The following is a 24,472-nucleotide window of genomic DNA, read 5'->3' as shown; positions in this document are numbered from 1 at the left end:
TTCTTTTTAACCTCCTGCCTAACTCCCTATATACACTCTGCAGGACTTCATCCCTTTGTCTACCTACAGTGTTGTTACCAATGTGTACAGTGACCTCTGCCTGCTCACGCTCCCACTTTGAGAATTTCCTCTAGTCGCCCTGAGATAGCCTTGACCTTGGCACCATGGAGGCAACACATCTTCCTGAAGTCTCACTCACAGCAGCAGCCTGTCTGTGCCCTTGAGTAGCGAGTCCCCCATCATAAGTTTGCTTGGACTCTCTCAGGAAAGATCAGCACTTTGTGTATGTTGCCTGTTTTTTATACTCAGGTCAATGTGATAAAAGCGGAAGTATGACAAGGATCCCCAGGTCTCATCTGAACACATGGTAACCTGACATCCCACGAGGTAGTAATGTACTCATTCTATTTTTGAAAAGCAAAGGCACATATATAGGGAAAAAAACACTAAAAAATGTTACCATTGTGTGACATAAATGGAGCATTTTAGGCTTACTGCTGCCCTCTCACATTGCACCAAAAGTCTTCCGACGATGCATCTCATAACTTTTTAAGCTGTCGTTTACTCGTGGATTAAAACCAATAATGTGTGGTTTACATCGGTACAGCTGTTTAAAACAGCCAGGAGTGAAGGGCCCTTATGGAAGTGTCCCTGTCTCTTGGCTGTGTTGAACCCTTGGTTCAAGTTTCACCTGCTCCAGAGGTGTGTAATAACAACTCTTGAACAGGGTGACTGCAAATAAAAGGCAGGAATTTTAATTTGTAATTGTGTGCCCACGCCCCTCGACCATGACCTCACCTCCCATCGCCGGACCATCCATAACCTCAACACCTCAGACGATCTCCCATCCACAGTCTGCCACCTCAGAGCTTCACAACCTGCACCACCCAGTTGTACCCCTTACCTAAAATCCACAAACCTGACTTCCCCGGGGAACCTATTTTCTCTATCTGCTCCTGCCCCACCAAACTTCTCATATCTCGACACTGTCCTGTCCCCCTTGGCCCAGGAATTCCCACATATATTTGGGACACTAGCAATGCCCTTCATCTCTTCCATGACTTTCGGTTCCCCGGCCGCCAACATCTCATCTTTACCATGGACATCCAGTCCCTGTACCCGTCCATCCGCCATGACGAAGGCCTCCAAGCCCTCCTTTTCTTTCTCGCCCATCTACCCAACCACTGACACACTCATTTGATTGGTGGAACTAGTCCTCCTCAATAATTTCCCCTTCAAATCCTTCCATTTCTTTCAGACAAAAGGGGTAGCCATGGATACCCGCATAGGCCCCAGCTATGCCTACCTCATCGTAGGATATGTGGAACAGACCATCTTCCGCAGCTACACTAGCACCATCCCCCACCTTTTCCTCTGCTACATTGATGATTCTATCGGCGCCACCTTGTCCTTCCACAAGGAGGTTGAACAGTTCATCAACTTCACAAACACCTTTCCATTCTGACCGTAAGTTCACACAGACCATCTCCAACAACTCTGTCACCTTCCTGGACCTCTCTCCATTGACGACTGACTCCACACAGATATCTATTTCAAACTCAGCTACCTAGACTATATCTCCTCACATCCCTCACCCCGTAAAAACGCGATCCCTTACTCCCAATTCGTCTGCCTCTACTGTATCTGCTCCCACAGGAGCAATTCCACACCAGGACATCCCAGATGGCCTTGTATTTCCAGGATCGCAATTTCCCCTCCAACATGATCAACAATGCCTTCCAGTGCATCTCCTCCACTTCCTGCACTTCCACCCTTGAATCCCACCCCTACAACCACATCAAGGACAGAACTCCCCCTAGTCCTCACCTTCCAACCCACTAATCTTCATATACAGCGCAACATTTGCCACCATTTCTACCACCTATAGTCAAAACCCACTACAAAAGATTTTTTTCTCTCCCTATCCCTATCTGCGTTCTGCAGAGACCATTCCCTCTGTGACTCCCTCATCATGTCCATGTGCGCTACCAATCCACCCTCCATTCCCGGCACTTTTCCTTGCCACCACAAGAGATGTAAAACCTGAGCCCACACCTCCTCCCTCACCTCCATCCAAGGCCCCAAAGGATCTTTTCACATCCGGCAGAGATTTTCCTGCACCTCCAAACACCTCATCTACTGTGTCTGTTGCTCTCAATGTAGTCTCCTCTACATCGTGGGGCCAGGATGCCAACTCACTCTCTGGGACACACGCACCAAACAACCCCATTGCCCTGTAGCAAACCACTTCAACTCCCCCACCCACTCCCCTAACGACACTCAAATCCTGGACCTCCTCCATCACCAAATCCAAGGCAACCGCCACCTGGATGAAGAACGCCTCATCTTCAACCTCGGGACCCTTCAATCACACGGGATCAACATTGACTTCACTAGTTTCCAAATCCCCCCTCCCCCCACCTCATCCTAGATTGTCTGACTCGGCACCGCCCTCTTGGCCTGTCCTACCTGTCCATCTATCTGCTCCACCCTCCCCACTGACCTATCACAATCGTCCCCACCTGCATCTAACTATTGACTTCCCAGCTACCTTCTCCCCAACCCCACCCCACCCCCTATATATCTCTCAACCCCCTTTCCCCTCCACATTCCTGATGAAAGGCTTACGCCAAAATCGTCGACTCTTCTGCTCTCTGGATGTTGCCTGACCTGCTGTGCATTTTCAGCACTACACTTCAATTGACTCTACAGCATCTGCAGTCTCATTTTATCTTCCTTTTAAAAATGTCTATTTAGTATGCAACATTTGAATTTGCTGTTGGTTTCTCTGCAGTTAGCATTAAAAATCAGTATTGTATATGACAAGACAACCAGGACTTCGACAAGAATTAACTGTATTACAGAACCATGAGAAACTGGTGACAGTAAATACCCTTGGAAGTGTGTCAAAATAGAACATTTTCTCAGCTCTAGTACTTTTCAAACTATATCTTTTCTTTGCTGTAGGGAGTCTAAGTGGTGTTTTTCATTATGATCAGAGGATTCGATATTCACTGACTTTCCCTGCTGCTAAAGTGGCTTGTGAGCAAGACTTTGGTGCTGTGGTGGCAACAAGGGAGCAGCTTCATGCTGCCTACCTTGCTGGACTAGAGGGATGCAGAGCAGGTTGGATTTCATCAGGAGAAGTTGCGTATCCAAGGAGACACAGAAACTGGAATTGTGGCCAAAATAGAGTCGGCATTATTTCATACGGAGTTAGGAAGAACCTTTTGGAAAAGTGGGACGTGTATTGCTACAAACCTGGTGATGACTGTTTTGCTCATAATCAATCACTACAATTGGAAGGAAGTACTTCTGACAGCAAATCAATGGATCTATTATTGGGATCGATCATGCCTTCTTCTCAGAATAATGCTTCCAAGAAACAAGAAATTGCTAAAGCAGATCTGATCCAGCTTCAAAATCAAACAAATCAGTTCCCAAATGTGGTAAAACCAAGCTTTCATAACAAGCAGACTAAAGATCTACATGACTTAGAAACTTTCACATCAGCTGATGTTGCTTTAGCAGAAACTTCAATTGCCTCCTCAGTCAATGTTTCAGAAAAGGACAACTTTAAGGAATTGGTGAAACCGTTTTTAATTGAAAACTTTGTGAAAAGTTCAGATAATAAGTATTCACTGCAAGCGGAACAAAGCGATAAAGTTAATGCAGCTTCTCAATTAAGTGTAAATTGGTCCAAGTTTGAAACAACGAACAACTTGACAAATGGGACCAAGAAAGAATACTATTCAGAAATGACAAGCAGTTCAATCACTACTTCCTCTGAAATAAATGCAGTGAGATTGCAACTTTGGAATATGACTATTGATAAACCTAAAAGCTCGAAAATAGATGATGATTCAGGATATAAAGACACTAAAACCCCTCAAGCTTCACCCCTTAGTTACAAAAATAGCCCTGATGGAAGAGGTGCGCTCTCCATGAATACATCATACCAACATGAAATCACAACACATTCTTTGGTGAGCCTGAAGAAGTTTGTTATGGACTTGAGGAAAAGCAATAAGTCAGACCTGCCCTTTCAATTAGGGGGATATTTTAAAGAAGGGGAAGTAGATGAACAATATCTAGTTAATACAAAAGGGGAAATATTTTTGGAAAATGTTGCTAAGGATAGTGCAGTCCACCAATCAGCTCCAGATAAGCACCTGCCAGCTTCACAAAATGTGCTGAATTTGGACAATGCTGCATTGTCAGGGGTGACTACCACTAAGGATAATTTTCATCCTAGCACACGTAAAATAGAAGACATTTCATATCCCACAGGAAAGAATCAGAACCATCAGCTTGATTTAACTAGAGGTGAAACTACCTTTTCAGGAACAAAGAGCTCTGAAGCCATGATGAAACATCTGCAGATATCTTATATGGTTCTTCCCCAGAATGTGGACAAAAAAACACAGCTGGTAGCATCTAGTCAGAATGTAACAGATTTTCCAGGGGCATTCAGTACAAGCACAAATGTAGAGCTAATTACATTCAAAACACAAGATTTCTCACAAACAGCAGTACCCAGCAGTACCCAACCAGGAAATGTCAATATAAAATCAAACCTGTTTGTAAATAAGAATGAAGAAGAGTCATTTAGATCCAGAGTGAATGATGGGATTATGCTACATAAACCCGTTACACACAATTCAGATTCACAAGCAACAGTGAGTACAGAAAGAAATGCAAATGTGAATGAAACCAGTGAAATAAATACATTCCAACCAATTGAACCTGTACTAACTGGAAATAGTTCTGTCCTGTCCAAAATAACTACACCCTTCAGTCAACTTCAGCAATCCACAGACAGCGAAAGGATGGAACTTACCACATCTACTGAAGAAAGAACAGTTCAACCAGCCACATTCAGTGGAGTTGCAGGAATAAGTCAGAAGAATCTGGTCTATGAGAAAGAAAGTCTAGACAAAGATGGTCTTGTTCAGACACTCATTCACTCCCCAGGTGATATATCCCAATCCATCACTTCTAATGCAAAAGATAAAATTCCTGTAAGTGTAACAACCACTAAGAGTTTTTTACCCATGACTAGAAAAGATGGCAAAGTTCAGCCCGTTGTCGACAAAGATACAAGTATACTGCAAGTAGTTACAACTATCGCTGACATCTTTGAGCCATCACTTAGTCTAAGTGAAAAGAGTACAATGCAACAAAACTCCTCTGAGGATGTTCATGAAGCCATTACACACACATTTACTGGAGTATATAGAGGTCAGGGCGTCGAAGGCACAGAAGGGGCTCCATTACCAAAAGAGGAATTTAGTCAAAATTATGCGTCACATTTAACTGAAACAGTGACCCTTCCCTCATTCCGTAGAAAAAATGTTGCCAACATCACAGAAGTTGTCACTGATTTTTTATCATTAGTTGCTTCATCTATAAGTCCAGTTACTATGCAAACACCTGCAGCGCATTCACCATTAAATCTTGAAGACATGTCCATATCAGCTTTTCCTGTCATTACCACAAAAGTACCAACAAGGGGAGGTAATGTACATTCATCTACCTCCTCATTTGTAAATCCAGGTAAGTGAAAATTTATTTCAAACTAAATAAATGTACTGCATTAGTATTTTTAGTTGTAAAGTATCTGTTTATTTTTGAATCAATCAGATATCACAGCTATATAAATATTTCTTTTGATTCATCGCTCTTCCCGAAAAGTTATAAATTATTCAATGAAGATGGAATTCTAATAAGCAACCTGCACCCTATACTGTTTAAATTGCTATTGGATATATTGTTTATTCTTCACGACGTTTTCTATTAAATTGTTTTTACCAATATTATTGAATTCAATCATTCATAAATGTTATGCCTCTGGTAAAATACATCATTTTTGAATCACAAAAGTTTCAGTAAGAAAGTGCTGGACACACCTAGGCTCCAGTTATTTGACATGACATAAAACCTGTCATTGTTAAATGGTAATTACTTCAGGAGACAATAGTGTAGTAGTACTTTGTGCAGAACTCATGTTCTGGGAACCTGGGTCCAAACCCTACCAATGGCTGATAGTGAAATTTAATTTCACTAAAGAATCTGAATTTCAGGATTTAATGATGACCATTAATCCATTGTTGATTGTTGGAGAAACCCATCTGGTTCACTAATACCCTTTAGGGAAGGAAATCTGTGATACTTACCTGGTCTGGCCTACATGTGACACCAGACTCACAGCAATGTGGTTGATTCGTAACTTCACTCTGGGCAATTAGGGACTGGCAATAACAAGAGATGCCCATATTCTGTGAGTGAATAAAACAAAACTTCTGGTGTATCATTTTGAACATTTTGGATTTAATATTAAATAGTTCATAATGTAACGTATGATGGGATTCACCCTGCAAGCAATCCACAAACCTCCTAGCATATTTGCTTCATGTTAGATTCATGTGGTGGTGTGATGAGACAGATTGAAGGAAGATTTCAGACCCCACACTATCCACAGTCCTACCCGAGGGACATGGACTGCACCTGGGAGATTGAAGCACCTCTTGGATATCTCATCCGTTTGGATTTTACTTCCTTGTTTATCGAAGAACACAGAACATGCAAATATGATTATGTGGTTGTTTATGACGGCAAAGGACCCGACAAAGTAGAAATGGGCAGGTAAGAATTGAAAATTTTGCATAATAAACAAGGAGGATTGTAAGACAGGCAGAACAGTTCTAAAAAAAGAAATGGTGAGGAGATAAATAATTTCTGTAAAATGGAACATTCATTTTAGGAGTCACATATGCTGCATAAATGCAATGCATGCTGGGATTAACTGTTTTTCATGTATTATTTATGAATTTGCCAAAACGTTTGTTGCAGGGAACTATTTTATATTTAGTTGCTTAATAACCCTCAAATGATGTTATTCAAATCTGTAACCACAACTACCTGTTATACTACAGCATAATGGTTATGATATTTCTCTGGCAGCTCAGAGGCTGTGAATTTTAAAAGACAAACTGCAGCAAGATATGAAATTAAATTTAATAATCTGGCCATTTGTGGATTTGCACGAGAAAGTTATCCTAATTAGTCAATAAGCCTGGACGATAGAGGGAACAAAGATTAGAAAAATGAAAAAAAAAGTCTTGGTATTGCTCAAGGAAATATACTTCAGTGCAAGGTGTTAGAAAATAAAACAGACAAGCTCAAGGGTTAGATAGAAATATGACAATGTGATGTCATAGCAATTACAGATGAAAGACGTGGTTAGAAAGGGACAGGAAGAGCTGCTTGGTTACAGAGGTTTCAGATCTGTTCATGAAGGGTTAAAAAAAGGAGAGGGTCTCAATTTTGATTGAAGAAATAATTACAACCGTGAGGTAGGATGATATTTTAGGAGGATCATCACACGAGGCCATATTAATTGAGCTAAGAAACAAAGGAAAATGACAACAACACTGTTTGGAGTGTAGTTTCAACTCCAAACAGTCAGAGGGAGATAGAAGAACAAATAAGTAAGCAAATCTGTGAAAATGCAAAACTTGAAAGCAGTAATAAGGGATTATAATTATATTAACTGGTATAGTTTAGTGTAACTGAATGGAGAAACAGAATTCTTGAATTGCATTCAGGAGAACATTTTCGGTCAGTATTTTGTAAGTCCAACATGTGGGGGACTTTGTTTTCCAGAGATGAAGCTGGTGAAAGAGCTGCAGTGCTGGTGACTTGCTCTGCATGGATTTTAGCAAAGATATGATGGTGGAATAGCCTGTTTCTCCACTGTAATTGTTTTACACTTTCTAAATATCTGAGAAGGAGGAATGTGTAAGGATTTGGGGAAGGGTAGAGAAGTGGCCGTTCATGAAATGCTCCTTGTGAGAGCCAGCATGGATAAAATGGGTTGAATGGCCCTGTTCTGTGCAGTAACGATTCTCTGACTCTATAAAAGATGCTGAACACAACTGTAAGAACACAACTGACTCACTAACATCTTTCAAGGAGTCATCTGATGCTTTGATTTACATACAACTTTAATCCTGTGTTACATGCTTCTTACCCAGGGACTTTAGGGCTTTAGGGTAAGCAAGGGTGTGTAATAAATATTGTATCATCAGTGATATCCCCCATTTATTGTAAAAACAACATAATGCTGTAACTGCTAATTTGGGCACTGGAGAATGAACATTAAAACTTGAAATTTACAAAGTGTCATATAACTTGTATAAAATACTGTTGTTTAATTATGAGAAAAGTAATAGCTGCACATTAAAGTTCTGCTTTTCTTGTTTAACCTCATTGAATCAGGTTCTGTGGATCTGAATTGCCACCACAGCTCCAGGGCTCTTCCAATGCAATGAGCATCACAATGAGATCAGACTCGTCGATGGAATTAGAGGGATTTTCAGCCCAGTTTAGCACTTTTCAAGCTCCAGAAGGTAGATGGCATGGAATGAACTTTGTTTGTTGGTTTGTCAAAGCACAAATGATAGAATTTGGAACTGCCAACTAATTTAGCAGGGTCTGAAGCCTCTGACACATTCATTTCTTGTTCTGTCTCTGATACCCATAGGTTATATCCATCTGGATAGAGGAAATAATAAATATGGTGGCATAATAAAAATGATGTCCAATGGGCACTGGGGAGGAATATGTGCCAAACACTGGACCAATAGAGATGCCATGGTGGTGTGCCGTCAGTTAGGCTTCGGTGGACCAGCCTTAGCAACAAGGTCAATAAGAATGTGAGCTGAGTTTCGAGTGATATGCATTATCAATCTGTTTGCTGTTTGCATTACAAAGATAATACTTCAGATCTGGAAGTTGAATTTTTTGGAAGGACTAGCACACAATTAGTTACTTTACACATGGATGTTTGCCTCCAATATGTAAGAACTGACACAGCCCATTTCTCCCACTCTGAGAGCTGTTATCCAAGAAACGCAGAGTCATAGAGTCATAGATATGTACAGCATGGAAACAGACCCTTCGGTCCAACCTGTCTATGCTGACTAAATATCCTAATCCAATCTAGTCCCACCTGCCAGCATCCGGCCCATATCCCTCCAAACCCTTCCTATTCATATACCCATCCAAATGCCTCTTAAATGTTGCAATTGTACCAGCCTCTACTACTTCCTCTGGCAGCTCACTCCATACACGTACCACTCTCTGTGTGAAATAGTTGCCCCTTAGGTCTCTTTTACATCTTTCCCCTCTCAGCCTAAACCTATGCCTTCTAGTTCTGGACTCCCTGACCCCAGGGAAAAGACTTTGCCTATTTACCCTATCCATACCCCTCATAATTTTGTAAACCTCTATAAGGTCACCCCATAACCTCCGACGCTCCATGGAAAACAGCCCCAGCCTGTTAAGCATCTCCCTATAGCTCAGATCCTCCAACCCTGGCAACATCCTTGTAAATCGTTTCTGAACCCTTTCAAGTTTCACATATTTCTGATAGGAAGGAGACCAGAACTGCATGCGATATTCCAACAGTGGCCTAACCAATGTTCTGTACAGCCGCAACATGACCTCCCAACTCCTGTACTCAATACTCTGACCAATAAAGGAAAGCATACCAAGTGCCTTCTTCACTATCCTATCTACCTGTGACTCCACTTTCAAGGAGCTATGAACCTATGATTAATGTTGGATTTTTCAATTCTAATTCAAAATTGACTGGAATCTAAATTCACCATCATTATGCCTACTTTCCAGATATGAAAGATACACAAAGGTAGCCTAATTGGAAACATAGAAACTAGAAACAGGAGCAAGCCCTTCAGTCCTTTGAGCCTGCTCTCACATTCATGGTTGATTATCCAACTCAGTACTTTGTTCCTGATTACTCCTCATACTCTTTGATCCCTTTTGTCCTGAGAACTAGTTCTAACTCAATTTTGAAAACATGCAATGTTTTGCCCTCAGTGTGGCAGAGACGTCCATAGGCTCATCACTTTCCGGGTGAAGAAATTTCTCCTCATCTCAGTCTGAAATGGAAATCTCTGTATCCTCACATTGTGACCCCTGGTTCTGGATTCCCTGGTCATTGGGAACATGCATCCCGTATTTACTTTCCTGCAGAGACCCATACCTATACCTAATCTGAGCGGGTGTACAGGCCAATGTGTCATCTTTTAAGCACCCTGGCAGCTGCCCAAATCAATGCAATCTGGAAATGTTTAAGCTAGGCCCTTGCATCTGAAATTAGTTTTTTGTATATCATTTTGGTTTCTGGCTTCTGGTTCATATTTATCAATGGTTCTTGGTGCTGGTTACAATTTGGTCCTTTATGAGCTGCCTATCCATCTTGCTTGAATTATGATGATAAGGTAGAGGAGGAATTTATGGCATGATTTATTTGCCCTGCCTTCCCCATTTGAGGGAATATACCTTGAGCGTACTTGAAACATCGCACCTTCCAAGGTAGCCTATTGCTCAGTTAATTGTTTCACGCCAACCTTTCATTCTAGTTCATCCTGCTGAGTTCTGTTCTTGCCCCACTGAAATTGACACTCTGCCAATTGATTTTTCTTTCACTGGATTGACTAATGTCATTCTGTACCATTATCCTGAACCTTGCAATACAATGAACACCATCTTCTCATTGCTTCCCCACTGACACTTGATTTACTCACTCTACCTCATTCTACCTCATTTCTGAAGAACCAGGTTCAACAGTGCATTATTTCTTATTGAACTGGTCACATACTGCTGTTGGAAATTCTCCTGAGTATAATCCAGGAACACTTGCTCCTAACTACCCCTTAAACCACCAATATCCCAGACTTTGTGCATAATTAAAATCTCTGTTAGAACTATCCTACAAAGTTGGTATTTCTCAGTAACTTGTTGTAATTTGTTCTCTGTGATTCCCAGCTGATTTGCTTACCAAATCCTCTGCATTAGTTGGTGGTCCATAGATTACCCTGAATAAGGTAATGCATTCTTTATGTTCCAAAGTTCGAGCTCAATTGACTCTGTCCTAGATTGGAATATCCTGCTCTCCTTAACTCACTTATATTTAACTTATATTACTCTATTATATTTTCTCTGACTTTCCCTTATTCCTGGTACATGTCAATTACATCCAAGTACAGCTACTTGCTTAAGAATAAAGGTCAGAGCTGTAGCAGCAATGCAGTGACCAACCAATGTAATGGCTGTGCAATGATTTGTTGGATTCATCAACTATTTAGCAAACTCTTGTCCAAATTGCCTTTAGATAAAGCAGCCTACTTGATTGGCACCACATCCATAAACATCTACTCGCTCCACTGCCAGCAGTATTAGTGAGTACTATCTACAAGATGCACTGCAGAAATTCACCAAGGATCTTATATAGCATTTTCCAAACCTACAATCATTTCTATAGAGAAGGACAAGGGCAGCAGATACATGGGAACACCCACACGTTCCTCTTCACATTAGTCCCCATCCTGACTTGCAAATATATCTTCATCCCTTCACTGTTGCTGGATTGAAATCCTGGAATTCCCTCCCTAACTGCATTGTGGGTCTACATGGATTGCAGCGGTCCAAGAAGGCAGCTCACCACAACCTTCTCAAGGGCAACAAGGGACAGGCAATAAATACTGGCCAGTCAGTATCACCCGTGTCCCACCAGTAATTAAATAGGCAATAGGCAGGGCAAACAAATCATGCCATAACCTGTATGTTAAATGCTTGCGGTTTGCATATAAGGGCACCCAAATCCCTCTCTATACCGTGCTGCTTTAAGAAGTATTTTATTTTCATATTTTTCTTATCAAAATGGATAACTTCATACTTCCCTATTTTAAATTTAAACTATTACATATTTATATACTCATTTAATTTTTTTAAGCTATTTTGCATCCTCCCCACAGTTTACTTTCCAGCCTAACTCCATATTATCAGCAAATGTGGATATAATACACTCATCTTTGAATTTGAGATGGCCTCACTGGACCTCTGATGTGATTCTATCACTCATCTTGCCTTGGCCCATTTCACTCAGACCCCCAAACATTCTGCCCATAAATGCAACAGAGACTCAAACATTAATCCTTACTCGACTTGACCAGTTACTGCCTGACAACCTGAAAATGATACAGTTATTCCTACTCCATGTTTTTTGTCTGTAATCCAATCCTCAATCCATACCAATATATTAGCTACAATTACATGAGCTTTATTTGTGATGGACAGTTTATGGTACTGGAAATTAATAGTGCCTTCTCTCTCTCAGAGTTGATGTGAATCAGCAAAATACTTCACAAACAATTCCTTACATTAAATGCAAAGGAGATGAAATGGTACTGCAGGACTGTGATATCAAAAGGGTTGGTAAATGTTCAAGCAATGAACATGCCGCAGTCATCTGCCAAGGTGAGTTGTTTGTCATACCATATTGCCAACTTCCGAGATTTGATACTCACACCTTACTATTGGGATAAAGGATGGGCTTATAAAAACAAGGTTAAAAAACAATAATTCTCTTGTTCCTTGATGTAAAAATAAATCATGTAAATATGTTTAGAATAAGCATCACATGACACGGGGAGGGTCAGTTTAGTTCAGTTAGTTAGACAGTTGGTTTACACCACAAAATGACGCCAACAGTGTGGATTAAATTTCTGCACCTGCTGAGGTTATTATGAAGGACTCTCGTTCTCAGACTCTCCCTTACCTGTGGTGATCCTCAGGTTAAACTACGACTGGTTGTGTGTCACTTTCTCTCTATAATGAAAGAGTACCCCTACAGTCTGCTAAGACCATGGTAACTTGACTGCATGACACAGACATTGAATTTTTAAAAGTGGAGTGGACACACGTTGTGGTCTTATTCAATGAGTACTTCAATACACAAATGTATACTGCCTTTATTAGGTTTCCTCCCGGTAGTCTGTTCCTGTTTACCATATAAATGGACATCTGTAGGGAAGATTGAACTTGCCATGAATTAAAATTTATGCAACATGAACAAACTAGACCTATGGTGCTGGTTCTGCAACAAGAAAAGCATTAGCAAACATAGAACACTGAAGAAAGTCAGCAGGTCTGGCAGCATCTGTGGAGAGAGATGATGTTAACATGAGATATACTTTATTCCTTGGTGCTGAATTTCTTGTGGTACATGTTAGTAACAACACTTAAGGGATGAGCACTTATTGTCTCACAAGGAATTCCTTGATAGAAAAAAGATGTTGAAGGAACTTAGGGACGGGTCGCAAGATTGATAAGGAATATTGAACCTGAGAAACTATTTAGTGTAGAAATTTCAAACCATTATAATCACAAATAAATCTTGCCAACCTGAAGCTGAATACTAATTGATAATGTTAGATTACGTTTTTAGAAATAAAAGCAGTCAGATGAAATTAAATTCCTCAAATTTTACTTTGAATTTGCCACAGTCATGGAATCCTGTGCAGCCTTAAAAAGTGCAGGCATTCTGAAGTCTGGGGTCTTCACAATAGATCCTGATGGTGTGAATGGTGGAGTAGATCCTTTTCCTGTTACATGTGACATGATCTCTGACCCAGCAACAGGTTAGTAATCCACCATATTTTTATTTAATATTTCAAATATTGGCAATGAAGTTGTGGAGCATTCTTCAATTCATGTTTACAATATTTCATGCATTATTTTACAAGTATTGTGTGGTGTTAAACTGATAATTAAGAAATTCCAAGGTAAAATTTCGCTTAACGTCAAATGAGTTTGTTGATAAAGTTAATTTTGTGATTCTTTTTCAAAATAGCTATGGTCATAAATTTCCAATTTTCCTTTGTAATTTCTGGAATTATATACAGTATTGGGATAATATTCACCTCTCAAAACAGACCAATCAGCTTTCAACTCATTTCTGTCTGTGGGACAATGCTATGCTGTTACATTTTGCTGCAATAACCATGATTCTAGGCTTTTGTTATATTATTATTATCAGCATTATCTTTCATGATGGGCAAAACTGATCTCATAAATACTAATTTTGGAGACGAGGTGTTCCATCATCTGAATTTTGAAAAGTCAAAAAGTGGCTTCTTCAATTGTTTAGTTTTTGCAGTCATGTTCAAAACTTGAAAGTTTTTTGGCTATTCCTGTGATAAATTGATATGAAAAAGATGTGTGCAAATTTAAGAATGATCTTGGAGGTGTCTTTAAGCAGGTAAAACAAGTGATGATTATTTTGTGGAACAAATGCCATACCTAGAGTCAGAGATGTTTCAAGTCCAAAGATTTTTATTACAAGCAGGTAGATGAGAAGATCAAACTCCTAATTCTCTTTCTCTCTCTTACACACATTCTTGAACCCTCTTAAAGTCACACTCACCCTCTAAGTCCCTCAGCTTCTCTCTCCAAGACTTATTTATACATAATTCTAAAAGGACAATTATAACACTGGCTTCAAAACATTCTCAGTCTTATTGGGTCTGTATCACCCCTGGCCTCACTGTTATCTTCTGGAAATCACATCCTATCAATTGCTTATAGGCGAACACATGAATGAAAAAGATACGCATGATACAAACAGAAAACAGCTTGAGCTTATGAACTACAGCCACTTAAACTTCAGCAACTCCATCCTTACCCAGCCTCACACTGAGCTGTCAGTGATGATCATCTCCTTAACTTTTATCGCTTCAACTTTTGTTTCCTTACGTTCAGCCTTTCAGATTCTGTTTAAATGTTTGCAGTTCCTAAGATTCTGAGGAGGTCCTAGCGATCATTCATACCTGTGGATCGTACAAAATAAAGAGGACATACTTTATAGTGTCTGCTGCCCATGGGAACCTTCCCTCATTTGGAGCTGTCAAAGATGTCTACTGACTGCATCAAGTTAATGTGGGACACATGCCACACCCGGAGCCAGTGATGGGGAGAAGTTCATAAATCATTATAACCAGCAAGCGTCAAGAGGGTAAAAACTCCTAACTCTCTCACTGCCAAAGCCTCTCAGCATGTCACATTGAAATCCCCCAGATCAGGTGGAGTGAGCAAGATTTATTTGCATTTCATTTTCCAAGAACAAATACAGTGATGGCTTCAAAATGTTTTCAGTCTTACTCAGACTGAGTCACCCATGACCTTACCATTTTTAAATTATTTGAAATACTTCCAGTTGTTATTTCAGATTTTCAACCCCTGCAATATTTTGCCTTCATACTGGAGGATACAAATTAAGTTTGCCAGGTTTTGAGGAGTGTATTGGGCACAATGGGATCAGTTCAGCTTTTATTCCTTGTCATCTGAAAAGTATGTTCTGTCACATTATCACAGATTATACAGTCCACCAGAAAAAACACAGAAGTGAAACCCCACCCTCCCCCAAGGAAAAATAGCCCTGTGTTTATGAACTCTGGTAATTTCAACTCCAAGAATTCTATTAAATGTTAATACTCTACATCAAACAGATTTCTAAAATATGCTATGTTTTGTCTCAAAATGTTGTAACAGATCAAATCTGTTCAGTTTATTCACAGAATTGTACAGATTGTTCTGATATAACGTGAAAGTTGCGTTCATCTGTAACTGCGCTATTAAAAACTGCTATACCCGTTCAGTAGAAAGTTCGTGTTATCCAAACAGCATCCACAATTTGTTGATCATGTTATAGAGTCATAGAGATGTACAGCACAGAAACAGACACTTTGATGCAACTCGTCCATGCCGACCAGATATCCCTAACTAATCTAGTCCCACCTTCCAGCATTTGGCCCAATTCCCTCTAAACCCTTCCTATTCATATACCCATCCAGATACCTTTTAAATGTTGTAATTGTACCAGCCTCTACTACATCCTCTGGCAGCACATTCCATACACATACTAACCTCTGTGTGAAAAAGTTGCTCCTTCTGTATCTTTTATATCTTTCCCCTCTGACATTAAAACTATGCCCTCTAGTTCTGGACTGCCCCACCCCAGGGAAAAGACTTTGGCCATTTATCCTATCCATGCCTCTCATGATTTTATAAACCTCTATAAGGTCACCCCTCAGCCTCCATCGCTTCAGGGAAAACAGTTCCAGACTATTCAGCCTCTCCCAATAGATCAAATCCTCCAATTCTGGTGACATCTTTGTAAATCTTTCCTGAACCCTTTCAAATTTCACAACATTCTGCCAACAGGAAGGAGACCAGAATTGCATGCAATATTCCAAAGGTGGCCTAACCAATGTCCTATATAGCTGCAACATTACCTCCCAATTCTTGTACTCAATACTCTGACCAATAAAGGAAAACATACCAAACATCTTCTTCACTTTCCTATCTATCTGCGACTCTACTTTCAAGGAGCTATGAAACTGCACTCCATGGTCTCTTTGTTCAGCAACATGTTCCAGGACCTTACCATTAAGTGTATAAGTCCTGCTAAGATTTGTTTTTCCAAAATGCAGCACCTCACATTTATCTAAATTAAACACCATCTGCCACTTCTCAGCCCATTGGCCCATCTGATCAAGATCCCTTTGTAATCTGAGGTAATCTTTTTTGCTGTCCACTACACCTCCAATTTTGGTGTCATCTGCAAGCTTACTAATTATACCCCTTATGCTCACATCCAAATAATGTATATAAATGACGAAAAGTAGTGGACCCAGCACCACTGGTCACAGGCCTCAAGTGTGAAAAACAATCCTCCACCACGACCCCCTGTCTTCTACCTTTTGAGCCAGTTCTGTGTCCAAATGACTATTTCTCCCTGTATTCCATGAGATCTAACCTTGCTAATCAGTCTCCCATGGGCAACCTTGTCGAACGCCTTGCTGAAGTCCATATAGACCACATCTACCGCTCTGCCCTCATCAATCCTCTTTGTTACTTCTTCAAAAAACACAATCAAGTTTGTGAGATGTGATTTCCCACGCACAAAAGCCATGTTGACTATCCCTAATCAGTCCTTGCCTTTCCAAATACATGTACATCCTGTCCCTCAGGATTCCCTCCGACAACTTGCCCACCACTGACATCAGACTATCGTTCCCTGGCTTGTCCTTACCACCTTTCTTAAACAGTGGCACCATGTTTGCCACACTCCAGTCTTCTGGCACCTCACCTGTGACTATTGATGATACAAATATCTCAGCAAGAGGCCCAGCAATCACTTCCCTAGCTTCCCACAGAGTTCTAGAGTACACCTGATCAGGTCTTGGGGATTTATCCACTTTTATGCATTTCAATACATCCAGCACTTCCTCCTCTGTAATATGGACACTTTTCAAAATGTCACTGTCTATTTCCTTGCTTTCATATCTTCCATGTCCTCTTCTACAGTAAACACTGATGCAAAATACTCGTTTAGTATCTCTTCCATCTCCTGCTGCTCCACATAAAGGCCGCCTTGCTGATCTTTGAGGGGCCCTATTCTCTCCCTAGTTACCCTTTTGTCCTTAATATATTTGTAAAAACCCTTTGGATTATCCTTATTTCGATTTGCCAAGGTTATCTCATGTCCCCTTTTTGCCCTCCTGATTTCCCTCTAAAGTATATTCCTACTGCCTTTATACTCCTTTAAGGATTCACACAATCTATCCTGTCTATACCTGACATATGCTTGCTTCTTTTTCTTAACCAAACCCTCAATTTCTTTAGCTATATGGGTGGCACGGTGGCACAGTGGTTAGCACTGCTGCCTCACAGCGCCACAGACCCGGGTTCAGTTCCCAGTTCGGGCAACTGTCTATGTGGAGTTTGCATATTCTCCCCATGGGTTTCCTCTGGGTGCTCTGGTTTCCTCCCACAGTCCAAAGATGTGCAGGTTAGGTGAATTGGCCATGCTAAATTGCCTGTAGTGTTAGGTGAAGGGGTAAATGTAGTGGAATGGGTCTGGGTGGGTTGCTCTTCGGAGGGTTGGTGTGGACTTGTTGGGCCGAATGGCCTGTTTCCACACTGTAAGTAAGTAATCTAATCATTCAATATTCCCTACACCTACAGCCTTTCCTTTCACCCTGACAGGAATATACTGTCTCTAGTTATCTCATTTCTGAAAGCTTATCATTTTCCAGCCGTCCCTTTACCTGCGATGCGAACATCTGCCCCCAGTCAGCTTTTAGCCAATTTGCATGTTATATCAGAACAACTTGTGAAGTGTTGAAGAGACCCTTTGATTCATCAGGTCTATACCACCAATAGTATAGTACAACCTACACACATACCCCTTGCCCGCACTAGGTCCATAGCAACTTCAAACGCTCCTCCAGGTACTTCGTAAAGGTTGCGATGTTGCTGTGCCAACTACTCTCCCAGGCATTAAAGACCCTACAATCCTTTGGGTGAAAAGGATTTCCTCAGATCTCTTCTAACCCTCCCACCTATCACTTTAAATCTATGCCAACCTGTTATTGACACTTTGTTCACCCTGTTTGTGCCCCTCATAATATTATCAGGTTTCCCCCCTCAACCTTCTCTGCTCCGAAAAAGATGTGAACTTCTCCAGCCTCTCCCCATAGCTAACATGCTCCAGTCCATCTAACTTCCTGTTGAATCTCCTTTGCACCCTGTCCAGTGCATTTGCATCCTACCTATAGTCTGGTGACCACAACTGCCCACAGTACTCCAGCTGTGGCCTAACCAAAGTTTTTGTTCAGCTCCAACATGATTTTCCTGCTCTTAAAGTCTATGCTATGACTGATAAAGCAAGGATCCTATATGTCATCTTGATTTCCCTATTAACCTGTCCTGCCACCTCCAGGGTGTTGTGGACAAACAATGCAAGATCCCTCTGTTCCTCTGAACTTTCTACTGTCCTGCCATTCATTGAGGACTCTGTTGTCTTGTTCCATCTTTCAAAGTGCATCACCTCACATTTGTCAGGGTTAAATTCCATTTGCCACTAATCTGCCCGTCTGATCACTCTGTTAGTATCCTCCTGTAACGTAACATCTTCCTCTTCACTGTCGAAACACCCAGCCAATCTTTGTGTCATCTGCTAATTTACTTATCATCCCCTCATATTCTTATTTCCATCTTGTATGATTATCACAAACAATAAGGGACCCAGCACTGATCCCTGTGGTTTGTCACTGCACACTGGGCTCCGGTCACACAAATAGCCTTCTACCACCACCCTCAGTCTCCTGTCATTAAGCCAATCTTGGATCGATTTTATCAAGTTACCCTGGATCCTATGTGATTTTACTTTCTTTATCAGTCTCCCATGTGGGACCTTTTCAAAGGCTTTGCTGGAATCCATATTAATTACATCAACTGCATACCCTTATCTCTTCAAAGCATTCGGATAGATTTGTTAGGCATGACCTCCCTCTGTCCCAGCTAAGCTGATTATCCCTGATCAAACCTTGCCCTGTAAATGGAGATTAATTTTCTCCTTCATTATTTTCTCCAATAATTTCCCTAACCTTGATATATTAGAATCACTGGTCAATAGTTCTCCGGTCTCACTCTACCACCCTTGCAAATTAGCTCACCTCCAGTGCTCTGGCACCTCCCCTGTGGCAAATAAATTTCCGCTGGGGCCCCAGTAACTCACTCCCTCATCTCCCACAAGAGTACATCACAACCAATTGTACACCAAAAACTGTTTTTGTTTCAATGAGTATTTTCCTTCAAGTTTTTTTCAAGTTTTGTTCAGTTACATTTGAAAGAAAAATGATTCACATTTCTGGTTCTGCCATTCCCTGCTGCAACAAAAGGGAGGTGATTTACAAGCTGTGCATTTACTGGGACGAGTACCAGTGAGGGATGCTTCATTTCAAAATTTATACTTCAGTAAGAATTTCTGTACAAAAACACTGAAATGGTGGGGAATCTGGTGGAACTGTTCAGTCAAGAATAATAATGTATCAGATATTTGTGTGGAAGTGAATGCATCATCTTAATCTTTAAGAATTAATTCAGTAGTGAACACAAATTCAAACTAGTCTGAGTTGAACACTAATGAACTAACAATTTCATATTTAAGTGAACAAGCTGCTTAGTGAAAATTACAATTTTTTTTAAGGCATTACCATAATCGGTCACGATTCAGAGGATCGAATCCGTGTATCTCCCTGTGAAGATGCTGGGTGCTATTCTCGAGCTATACATTACAATCAGGCATCTTTAGATCAACTTAAGGCTTTAACTGAGACATCAAAGTACTGTAAGCAATATATCAGTGTAAGTAACTGATACATCATGATAATCATTTTCTTAGTCATAGGTAATGCAAACAAAATGAACGTGCTAGATTCTTGTCTGGTTTAAGTATTTTAGTTGTTCTGCAAAATGAAAAAAAAATTATACTTAGAAAGGAATAATTGTGAAAATAGTGTAAAAAGTCCAACAGATACCTTTGTGTCCCCTATCAAAGCAGATTGTCACATAAAGAGTGAAAATGAAAGTCTACCCTTATCAATTTTCAACCTGCTTCATTTTTCCTTATCTCCAATTTACAATAACATTATTGAATGATAATATATCGATGTTTTTCCACAATCCTCAATTTAGTTATTCTTTTGTCTTACTTACATTTAGATTCTGTCACTCAGGCAACAACTTTTTACTGAAGTGTTAGAACTAGGGAACACAGTTAAAAAATAATAGCTTGTTCATTTAGGATGGAAACAAGGATCAATTTTTTTCCCTGTCTTTGGAATTCTGCTCCCTCGAGAAGTGTGGAAGAAGGGTTATTAATACTTTAAAGATAAGGAAATTTTAGAGATAGGTAGATTGTTGACTAACAAGTAAGTAACACAGTATCGAGAATGGGTAGGACAGTAGAGTTGAGGCCACAATCAGATCAACATTTATTTTATTAAATGATAGAACAGGCTCAGAGGGGCTAAATGATCTCATACTATACCTAATTCAGATATTTGTGTGAGCTGTTTAAAATCAGTCAATTATTGAGACTTGACTTTTAAAATCAATCCCCACTTCCTTGACTCTGCCACTGGTTGACATGCTTTCAACCATCAGGATGATCCACTCTGACCCTCCATTAAAAATGTTTTTTAAAGAAATGTTAACTTTTAGACACTTGTCAGTTCAGAAAGATGATTAAGGTGCTGGTCTAATGGTAATATCACTGAATGAGAGCCAGCAGTTGAAACAATTACCATGCCAGCTGGTAGAATTTAAGCTCAATAATTAAATTTACAATATAAAGGCAGTCCATGTAATATTGACCATGAACTATCATTGACTTTCTAAAGATCTCATCTGATTCATTAATGTCCTGAAGGGAAGGAAATCTGCTGTCCTTACCTGGTCTGACGTACAGGTGGCTCCAGACCACAGCAATTTGGCTGACTTTGAGCTGGCCTAGCAACCCACTTATTTCAGGGAGATGTAAGGATGCATCGTAAATGCTGACCTTGCCAGTGATGTCCAAATCCCATGCAAGGATTAAATAAAATGTGTCCTTGGGCTGGTAGCTTTAATTTCCAGCTTATGATTTGTGATTTCATTAATAAAAGAAGTGTAAAAATCAGGAACGTCTTTGGTGCTACAATATTGGGCCGAACTTTATACAGTGGCCCCACTCACTGGCAAGAAAGCCACAAATAATTTTTGTGGTCATAGAGATTTGGTGGCCTGAGTGAGTTGCTTTCACTCCCATCTGGGAGGTTCCAAACTTGCTGGCAAATCAGATAACTGGCAGCTCACGAGTCCCAACAGTGCCACCAGAAACAGTGACGACTGCTAGAACTGCAGTCACACCTCAGGTAAGTTTGTTGCTGAGGCTTGGAGTTCAACATTAATGGGGCAGCCTCACCAGGACCAGTCAGCCAGGGTGAAGGGGAGGCCAAGGTGGCATGCAAATTTGAACAAGGTAATCTTTTCCACTAGAAGGGATACAGGGTTCCCAAACAGGTGGAAGCTCCCACAGAGTCCTAAGGCAGGCATACCTGAGGGCCTTGTCACCATTAAATGGTTACCATCAATGACTCAAGATTTTGTGCACTGCCTGTCAGCTACTCCAGTGCTGGTAAAATAATCATGGAGGTAGATCGATGCCAGGCACATCTTGTCCAGGTATCCAACCTGAATTTTACACACCCTCCACAAGCTCACCTGCTTGGAAGGATGGTGCAGCTAGGTAGACTGTCACATTCTGCCTGATTTTTTCCCATTTTAAGAAAGAATGCTTTACTTGTACTGTTTTCTAATTCTACCTGATGAAATATGTCATGTGTTAATTTTTAAAAAAATGAAGTCCACAGATTCATTCTTCTGTTTCTCTAGTTCCATTCCATTCAAGAGGTGGAAAGGAAAGACAAAACACACTATGTAATTAAATATAAGGCGACATCAAATGAGAAGTGTAGCAATGATTGATAGGTTCTGAACATAGATGTGTCAATCTTAGATGTATTAAAAGCATTTACTTACAATGCACAATTGTCTCTTGTAGGAAGCTTGACCACATCGGTACTTGAAGAGTTAAAGTACCTTCAAGTATGATTGTGTAGATCTGTTTTCTAGATTGACTCTTAATGGGCCAGTGATGGATCAGGGATAGTAATATAAACCGTACAAGAGCACAGATAGAGAAAGGAACAACTCATATTAACTTCTGCAACGTTCATAGGAACATAGCCAATTAACAATATTTTATTTCTTGTTTTGCTTAGTTGGAATGTCGCCATATCCGTTTCCTTAAGCAGCACTGGGGTTGGTGGGTGTCTCGTGATGGGCGTAAAATAAATTCCTGGGGTGGAGCTTCAACTGACAGTGGAAAATGTGCCTGTGGGGAGAATGGTAAGGACCACTGTACATTAATGATTAAAAACAGATGAGTTCTCTTTTGTTACTGAACCTGAAACACTGGCATTTATTTTAAAAAAGGGAGTCAGTCTTTTGCTTCTTCTTCCTTCCTCTAATTAAATGTTGGGAAGGTTGAAATGAGCCCCCTCCAAGCTCTATCATTACTGATGTCCGTATCTCCCAGGCAATAGCCTGAGATTAAACCAGATTCTTCACAAACTTTATACAGTATTTTACTGGGGATGACTTTTCAATTAAATATTCACACCATCACTAGCACCATCGCTTTCCACCTGCATGTTATTGGTTCACTTCTCTGTGTATCTACTGATGGTCCCCACATTACAATCTATGTTACATCTAGACATGAATCATTCAACACACTCATGATTGTTGTCCCACACTCTATCTTATGTAGACTTGAGGTCACAGAGTCAGTTAGTCATACAGTCCATGCCAACCATACTCCCAAACTAAACTAGTCCCACCTGCCTGCATTTGGCCCATATTCCTCCAAACAGTTCTTATTCATATATGTTTCTAAATATCTTTTAAGCATTGTAACTGTAGCCACATTCACCAATTCCTCTGGAAATTCATTCCAAACATGAACCACTCTGTAAAAATATTGGCTCTCATGTCTTTTTAATTTTTTTCTCCTCTCACCTTAAAATATGCCCCCTAATCTTGGAATGTCCCACTGAGGGAAAAGACAACTACCATATCTTATTCACACATCTCATTATTTGATAAACCTCTACAAGGTCACCTCCTATGCTCAGCCAATCCAGCTTCTCAATTCACGGCAATGTCCTGGTAAATCACTCCTGAACCCTCTCCACATTGATAATATCCTTCCTCTAACAGGGTGACCAGAACTGGACACAGTATTCCAGAAGAGGCTTCACCAATTCCTGTGCAACCTCAACATAATGTCCATGATGTCATCCAAAACTCTGCTGTGGATGTATTACCCTATCACCTTTGTGGCTGTAGACCTACAATGGCTCCCATTACAGCAATGTCTTCTTTTTGAAATTCTCAACTTGTTTTCAAATCCCTCCATGGCCTCATCCCTCCCCATCTCTCTAAAATCCTCCAGCCCCACAATCCTCCAAGATATCTGTACTCAACAATTTCTGGACTCTTGAACATCCCAATTTCAATTGTTCCACCATTGCTGGCAATATCTTCAGCTGCTCAGGTCTTACACTCTGGCATTCCCTTTGTACACCTCTCTGCCTCTTTATTAAAATTTCCTCCTTTAAGACCATCCTGAAAATCTACCTCTTTAACAAAGCTTGTGGTCATCTGACCTAATGTCTCCTTATATGTCTTACTGCCATGTATTGTTTCCAAGCACCTTGGGAAATGTTATTTATGTCAAATTCTTGATGAAAATGCAAATTGCTGTCATCTTCATTCTTTACAACTTGTTCCGATGTTATAAATTTAATACATCTCTCCCCTTTGCTTTTGTATTCATGTTCCAACTGGTGCTGAAAAGTTGATGTGTGGTGTATTCTTGACCCTCAGACATAATTCAAATCTGTAATTGGAGAATTTCTTGAAATATTGAGTTTTTTAAAGTTTCCCGGTCCACTCCCCCCAACTTCATATTGCTGGCAAGCTTTCCTAAAGTCCTGGAAATGTCCACAGTCAGAAATAAGAATTCTGATTGAAAAAGATATGCTGGAATCTAACTGGAATAGCTTTCAAGCCCCAGCAGTTGAAAAAAGTATAATCATTTGAAGCAGTTTCAAGCCATGTAAAAGCTAGAAACAACACGTCAACTGGATTG

General features: G+C 40.4%; 1 protein-coding gene across 3 annotated transcripts in view; it reads left to right on the top strand.

Annotated features, from left to right (window-relative positions):
• LOC140480540 (uncharacterized) overlaps window positions 1–24,472 on the top strand; it is a 45,541-nt gene that overhangs the window by 5,064 nt on the left and 16,005 nt on the right. The window contains exons 3-10 of one of the 3 annotated variants that reach the window (XM_072575502.1): window positions 2,968–4,974; window positions 6,420–6,645; window positions 8,281–8,411; window positions 8,546–8,717; window positions 12,206–12,345; window positions 13,374–13,508; window positions 19,922–20,079; window positions 22,539–22,665. In XM_072575502.1, coding sequence (XP_072431603.1) covers window positions 2,968–4,974; window positions 6,420–6,645; window positions 8,281–8,411; window positions 8,546–8,717; window positions 12,206–12,345; window positions 13,374–13,508; window positions 19,922–20,079; window positions 22,539–22,665 — 3,096 coding nt within the window. Of the gene's footprint in view, window positions 1–2,967; window positions 5,557–6,419; window positions 6,646–8,280; window positions 8,412–8,545; window positions 8,718–12,205; window positions 12,346–13,373; window positions 13,509–19,921; window positions 20,080–22,538; window positions 22,666–24,472 lie in introns of all 3 variants that reach the window. The other 2 variants (XM_072575501.1, XM_072575500.1) reach the window with 2 other exon arrangements.

The sequence above is a fragment of the Chiloscyllium punctatum genome, chromosome 8 (genome assembly GCF_047496795.1).
Source record: "Chiloscyllium punctatum isolate Juve2018m chromosome 8, sChiPun1.3, whole genome shotgun sequence".
In the NCBI taxonomy this organism is placed as follows: domain Eukaryota; kingdom Metazoa; phylum Chordata; class Chondrichthyes; order Orectolobiformes; family Hemiscylliidae; genus Chiloscyllium; species Chiloscyllium punctatum.
Note: the sequence above shows the minus strand (reverse complement) of the source record. Positions and strands in the feature narration are given on the sequence as shown.